General features: G+C 48.7%; 1 protein-coding gene across 1 annotated transcript in view; it reads left to right on the top strand.

Annotated features, from left to right (window-relative positions):
* The first annotated feature begins 545 nt into the window (after positions 1–545).
* The window catches only part of LOC148501794 (peroxisome proliferator-activated receptor gamma coactivator-related protein 1-like), a 50,683-nt gene continuing 43,678 nt past the window's right edge, over positions 546–7,550 (top strand). The window contains exon 1 of the mRNA XM_088449971.1: positions 546–655. Within this exon, the coding sequence (XP_088306097.1) occupies positions 575–655 (81 nt within the window). The 5' untranslated portion in view covers positions 546–574. The remainder of the gene's footprint in view (positions 656–7,550) is intronic.

The following is a 7,550-nucleotide window of genomic DNA, read 5'->3' as shown; positions in this document are numbered from 1 at the left end:
TCAGGTTTCGCGCCATCTAAGCCGGGCAGTCACATGTCACAGTGATCTATTATATAGCTAATACGCTGCTGCTGTGAGTGCAGATGGGGGATATACAGTGTCCACACAGTATGTAAGGTCCTGATGACAGTGAGACCTGTATACTAGATGTAACAGATGCACTATTATCTCACACATACTGACATGGCGATTCCTGCTCGCTGGAGCTATAAAAGCACCTTTATCCATGAACCTAGAGTAGACTGACACAAGCTGCCTGTGTGTGGTCGAGCAACAGTGTTACACCATTGTGCATGTTACTGGGTAATAATGAGAGATCTGCTGAATGCAGACAGACGTCTGTTACCTGGAGCTGCCGCTTACACACACAGATTTCATATAGGATTATGCAGCAATTACCCGGAAAAAAAAGTTCCTCAGCACTTTTGATGGTCGTCTCTGGGGCTACTGCGGCCACCACCAAGATGGCCGCCTTGCCCGGCCGCGCTCTATTCCTGGCACTGATAACCCCGCCCCCTCCCATGCGGCGAGCACCACGTGTGCCGGCAAAAAAGTATCAGAGCCGGGGGCCAAGATGGCGGCGCGGTGGGGAACGGGAGAGGAGACGCTAACCATCGGGGGAATGGAGTACTTCGCCGCCGGCGGCCGCCACCAGGTATCGCAGCAGTTGCCGCATGTTGGCCGAGGCGAGCGAGGCCCGGGGCGGGCTATGGGGGCCCCCAGACGCGCTGTCTGCACTAGCTGCCGGTGACACGTGGATAGCATGGACACGCGTGTGTGCAGGAGCCGCCCGTGGGAGCGCTCGGTCACCGGCCCTGGGGTCCCCGGTCATTGTGTATGGGGCCTCCACTTTGCTGCTCCAGTTACAGGGGGTCCCCAATGCAGGGAATCCCACTCCACCCCCCCAAAAAAAATAAAAAAATAAATTAACATGTGGCCCCTGAGTAGCTGCTGCCTGACTGCCCCCATCATCCCATCTTTATATTACATCCAGCCTGTGACTGTAATCTGTATTACTCCTGTTAATCATTCCATCCCCAGCCTGTGACTGTAATCTGTATTATTACTCCTGTTATATCATTCCATCCCAGCCTCTGACTGTAATCTGTATTATTACTCCTGTTATATCATTCCATCCCAGCCTCTGACTGTAATCTGTGTTATTACTCCTGTTATATCATTCCATCCCAGCCTCTGACTGTAATCTGTATTATTACTCCTGTTATATCATTCCATCCCAGCCTCTGACTGTAATCTGTGTTATTACTCCTGTTATATCATTCCATCCCAGCCTCTGACTGTAATCTGTGTTATTACTCCTGTTATATCATTCCATCCCAGCCTCTGACTGTAATCTGTATTATTACTCCTGTTATATCATTCCATCCCAGCCTCTGACTGTAATCTGTATTATTACTCCTGTTATATCATTCCATCCCAGCCTCTGACTGTAATCTGTATTATTACTCCGTTATATCATTCCATCCCAGCCTCTGACTGTAATCTGTATTATTACTCCTGTTATATCATTCCATCCCAGCCTCTGACTGTAATCTGTATTATTACTCCTGTTATATCATTCCATCCCAGCCTCCAACTCTTTATTTTTGGTAAATTTACTAAGCCTTGGACAGAGATAAAGTACCAGCCAACCAGCTCCTTTAATTTTTTTAAAAGCAGCCTATGACATGGCAGTTAGGAGCTACATCCAAGGCTTACCTCTTGCTCCTATTATAACATTCCATCCGAGCCTCCAACTCTTACCTGTATACTTTCATTGTATTATTCCATCCCATGTTCTGCTTCTCTGTATTATTTCTATATCATTCCATCTCGGCCTCCTTATCTATAGTACTCTCTTTTCTACAGTATAATCTCTTACTGATGTCACCTCTAGCATTGTATATCAGGTAGCAGTCATGAGAGAATGTCATGGTGCAGGGCTGGACCACTGTCTGGCATTGCTGTGTTTGTGTTATTGATCCCGGGAAGTGCCTGCTATAGATACTACCTGGGTCTGTATTGCAGGACGACTTATAGCATAACTGACACTTATGGAATTGTGCCCGAAGGGAGCTCAGTGGCTCTGGTCACGTAACACTCCCTGTCTGGTACATTGAGGAAGCTCAGCCTATTGGCATCCAGGGAACTCCACGTGTATATTACATGTTTCATTGAAAGCCCCAGACTGCTGATGTGCAGGTCTTCTCTATATGCATTGTGAGTGCATTGCTGGACAGCTGTGTAAATGGTGTTATTTGTGGTCTCCTGCCTTCCTGTTCATAGTGATATAGTAATAGTAAAGAACCTTGCCTATCACATCTGAATGTGCTGCTTTGTTATGGTATTAAACGAGTAGCCCATGTGTTTTTATTTTTGTTTAAATGGTACATTGCATATTTAAGTCACAGGTGGGACTGTTCAATAATTTTCTTGGGCACCCACTAATGATCCCATTTGTCGCGTCCAATTAGAACAGGTTTAGCTGCGTAAAACTGCTAAACCAGTTTTAAAATCCTGGTTAGGGCGCCCATACCAGGGACTTATCGTACGTTTCTGCTCGCCACCTCAGGAGACGGCGAGCAGAAATGCCGGAGACTATCGTGCCCGAACGGAGTAACAACTGAATTGCCCAGTTGGGTGCCCATCACTGACAGCTGCCGGAGCAAACAATTGAATTCCCCTCCCCCCCCCCCCCCCCCCCCCAATATGTTTAATTCGGCAATGTCTGCAGATATCTGTCCATCATGCTGTGTGTATGGGTGATCAGCCGACCACTTGCAACGGAGGCCGCAGGGAGCCCCCCGGCCAGTGGGACCCGTTGCCAGATGACTGTCGTTCAGTGTGTTTGAACAACCATCATCTGCAGATATATCATTTAGGATGTGTACCCAGCTTTACATGTTCAAGGGAGATGTATCAAGGGCCCCATACATCAGCGACGGATTGTCGTGATGTAGCGATGCGATCCAAAGTGCCGATCTTCGGGTAGAAACGCTGACCGCCCACCATCGGCGTTCAGCGATCCATCGCAAGATCGCTGAAACTTTTTATGTTAAATGTCCCCGATTAGACAATCACGATAATTTTTTGATCGCGATCGTCAAATCGGGAAAAAAACAACATGTTGGATTCCTGCGATGCCGGGTCGCAGGATCGCGGTAATCCATCGCTGATGTTTGGGCACCTTTAGGCGTACCTATTAAATCAGAGAAACACTGTTGTTGCAGAGAATTGTTCCACAACTGGAGATAGTTATGTTGTCATAGTCTGTTAGATTATCATCATCATCTCGGTTGTTTCCTATCTAATACCTAGAGAATAAAATGTAATGTACATGCTTATTCTTTCAAATACAGTTTACTTTCATGAGTCATTTCCTTGTAATAGGATAGGGCCCAGCATGAAACAATGAATCACTTACAATGATTAATAAATGTGCCATTATTTTATTTTTTATTATTTTAATAGTAGATTTCATTGGGTTTCTTTTTCAAGGTGGAATGTAAGAAAGCACTGACATGTGGGAGGGCATATACTGGTTACTGTTTATATAGCGCATCCATATTCAGTAGCGTTGTACAGGGATAATTAAACCTTCACCTTAATACTCATTTTGAGCTTCCAGTCTATTTTCCCTAAAACATATGCACTCCCTTGTTAGTCAGCAGCCATTTAACCTACCAGTATGCTTTAGATGTGTGTAGGGTATTGGAAACCCTCAGGGAGAACATACAGACTGCACACAGACAGCACCCTGGTTGGAATTGCACCAATTACCCCAATGAAGTGAGGCAGCAATGCCAACCACTGCTCCAGGATAATGTAGTGTGTGGTGTTGCAGGCTGGTTTATGTATGGTCACTGCTCAGATTGTTGAATTGTAAGTACAGATGTGTCCTTGCTCATCTAGCCTCAGTACGCCATGCGACGCGATATGCCTGGCGTGAGTGAGGTCCCGTGCAGCTCTACTAGCGTGCTGTTCACTCTAGGTCCGGCAGCAGGCAGGGCGCCGGACCTAGGGCACTTCTGCGCGTGCCCGAATAGGGGGCGTGACCAAAGAAAAGGGGGCATGTCTTTATCACGCGTCCCCTTTTCGTCACTCCTGGGGGCGTGCCCAGCGCTTACGGACATGCTGGACTGCCCGCAGGCTGTCTCAGTGTGGCGCCGCACTGGAGGGCAGGGTGCTTTCTGCCATTCAGAAACAGGCCATGGCGCGGTGCCCCGCTAAAACAGCCTAGCGGGAACGCTACTAGCGTCGGGTGTCTGTTTTTGGCGATAATGCCTCTAAGGCCCGTATTCAATTAGAGGCGAAAAGTCGGAAAAGTTTCACCTGTCTGACTTTCTGCCTCATTCGCCTGCTTCCGAGGCGAAAACTTTCCGGGCACTTCCCCGCCTTTTTGCCATATTCTATTCTTAAACAGGCGAAAATGGAAAGCGGCGAATGGGGAACAGGGGGAAAGTACAGTCAGAATTGGGGAAATCAGTCTGTACCCCCAAAAAAGATGCACTTACATAGGGGATCAATGTAGATGTGTACTAATAGCCCTAATAAAAGTTTTGGGGTACTTAAGTAGTTTAAATAGCTGCTTATTAGTGTCTTTGCAAAGGTGGTGAAGAATGGTATAAAGCAGCATATTTTTTGGTAAAAATTAGTCCTGTGAAATTTGGGGTACTAGTGTATATTAATGTTTCTAAAGTGAACTTTAAAAAAAAATAAAAATGCAGAAGTCTATTTCGCTAGTTTTTATGCTTGTCCCCCCCACTTTTTACTTTTTTGCCCCAAAACGAAATTACTTTTTTGGGGTGGTCTGAGGTAATTTTATTTGTTTTGTCCTTTGGGGGGGCTGTCCCGAGGCTTCGTAGTCGTTTCCCCATGTTTGCACCCCAAAATAACGATTTTGCACTTTAGTTTTTTCCCTCTGCTATTCATAGAAGATACTTTTCCGCCTATTACAATGCATTGAATTTCCGCTTAAGCAAAATCGTCCTGGAATTGAATATGGAGACACTTTGAAAACAGGCGGAAAGTCCGAACCCACGGAAACTTTTCTCCAAAGAACACTTCGCCTATAATTGAATCCGTCCCTAAGTCGCAGTGCGATGTGATTAGGACACACCAGGGAACTGTGCTGATTGATATGCAACCACCAAATGACTGTCGCTTACACTTTTATTGGACGGGAATGTCACTTTTCTGTGGTCTTTTTCACTTTACAAAACATACGAGAAATTCTGGCTCAGCGTGTTGTGGAACTGGTACTTCCATGGTAGTCTAATTGTAGCCATTGGTTTGGATTAGGGATGAGCGGGTTCGGTTTTATGGAATCCGGACACCCCCCCCCCCCCCCCCCTATCCGAGTCGGATCCGAGTCAGGCTCAGGTTTTCCCACCTGACTCGGATTTGAAATCGAGGCAAAACGTCGTCATCCCGCTGTTGGATCTCGCGGGTTTCGGAATCTATAAAAGGTCCCTGCGTCGACGCCATTTTTCACTCCGGCTGTGGACAGTGAAGAGGGAGGGTGGGAGTTAAAGCTGGCTGGGCTGTGTTGTGCTGTGCTGCTGTTGTCCATAGGGGCTGTGTCCACTCCAAAGTCCATAGGGGCTGGCTGGGCTGTGTTGTGCTGCTGTTGTCCATAGGGGTTGGCTGGGCTGTGTTGTGCTGATGTTGTCCATAGGGGCTGGCTGAGCTGTGTTGTGCTGCTGTTGTCCATAGGGGCTGGCTGGGCTGTGTTGTGCTGCTGTTGTCCATAGGGGCTGGCTGGGCTGTGTTGTGCTGCTGTTGTCCATAGGGGCTGGATGGGCTGTGTTGTGCTGCTGTTGTCCATAGGGGTTGGCTGGGCTGTGTTGTGCTGATGTTGTCCATAGGGGTTGGCTGGGCTGTGTTGTGCTGATGTTGTCCATAGGGGTTGGCTGGGCTGTGTTGTGCTGATGTTGTCCATAGGGGTTGGCTGGGCTGTGTTGTGCTGATGTTGTCCATAGGGGTTGGCTGGGCTGTGTTGTGCTGATGTTGTCCATAGGGGTTGGCTGGGCTGTGTTGTGCTGATGTTGTCCATAGGGGTTGGCTGGGCTGTGTTGTGCTGATGTTGTCCATAGGGGTTGGCTGGGCTGTGTTGTGCTGATGTTGTCCATAGGGGTTGGCTGGGCTGTGTTGTGCTGATGTTGTCCATAGGGGTTGGCTGGGCTGTGTTGTGCTGATGTTGTCCATAGGGGTTGGCTGGGCTGTGTTGTGCTGATGTTGTCCATAGGGGTTGGCTGGGCTGTGTTGTGCTGATGTTGTCCATAGGGGTTGGCTGGGCTGTGTTGTGCTGATGTTGTCCATAGGGGTTGGCTGGGCTGTGTTGTGCTGATGTTGTCCATAGGGGTTGGCTGGGCTGTGTTGTGCTGATGTTGTCCATAGGGGTTGGCTGGGCTGTGTTGTGCTGATGTTGTCCATAGGGGTTGGCTGGGCTGTGTTGTGCTGATGTTGTCCATAGGGGTTGGCTGGGCTGTGTTGTGCTGATGTTGTCCATAGGGGTTGGCTGGGCTGTGTTGTGCTGATGTTGTCCATAGGGGTTGGCTGGGCTGTGTTGTGCTGATGTTGTCCATAGGGGTTGGCTGGGCTGTGTTGTGCTGATGTTGTCCATAGGGGTTGGCTGGGCTGTGTTGTGCTGATGTTGTCCATAGGGGTTGGCTGGGCTGTGTTGTGCTGATGTTGTCCATAGGGGTTGGCTGGGCTGTGTTGTGCTGATGTTGTCCATAGGGGTTGGCTGGGCTGTGTTGTGCTGATGTTGTCCATAGGGGTTGGCTGGGCTGTGTTGTGCTGATGTTGTCCATAGGGGTTGGCTGGGCTGTGTTGTGCTGATGTTGTCCATAGGGGCTGGCTGGGCTGTGTTGTGCTGCTGTTGTCCATAGGGGCTGGCTGGGCTGTGTTGTGCTGCTGTTGTCCATAGGGGCTGGCTGGGCTGTGCTGCTGTTGTCCATAGGGGCTGGCTGAGCTGTGTTGTGCTGCTGTTGTCCATAGGGGTTGGCTGGGCTGTGTTGTGCTGCTGTTGTCCATAGGGGTTGGCTGGGCTGTGTTGTGCTGCTGTTGTCCATAGGGGTTGGCTGGGCTGTGTTGTGCTGATGTTGTCCATAGGGGCTGGCTGAGCTGTCTTGTGCTGCTGTTGTCCATAGGGGCTGGCTGGGCTGTGTTGTGCAGTGTGCCATAAAGGCTGTAGTCCTAAAGGGGTGCTGTAGTGTTGTCCATGGGGTGATCTGTCCATCAGGGGTGCTCCCCCCAAGTGCCAAAAAAACAATTATTTTTTTTCTGTTTGTGAATTGTGTGCGCAGTAGCCGCACATGCATCAACAAAGTAGCAGCGCCAAGCGTGCGCCTGTGTCATAAGTAAAGGGCCGGCTAGCTTGTCTGCGGAAGGGTGGTGTAACCCCCAAAGTGCACTCCAAAAAAATAATTTTTGTGTGTTCTTTAGCCACACATATATATCAATATCACATAAATGGAGGGCAAAAATTTGTCCGATATAAAAATAAAATAGAGAAAGATCAAGAACCACTTCCTCCTAGTGCTGAA

Source organism: Taudactylus pleione, unplaced genomic scaffold, assembly GCF_031769625.1.
Source record: "Taudactylus pleione unplaced genomic scaffold, aTauple2 ptg000502l, whole genome shotgun sequence".
In the NCBI taxonomy this organism is placed as follows: domain Eukaryota; kingdom Metazoa; phylum Chordata; class Amphibia; order Anura; family Myobatrachidae; genus Taudactylus; species Taudactylus pleione.
The sequence above is the reverse complement of the archived record's forward strand: the minus strand, read 5'-3'. Positions and strand labels throughout refer to the sequence as shown.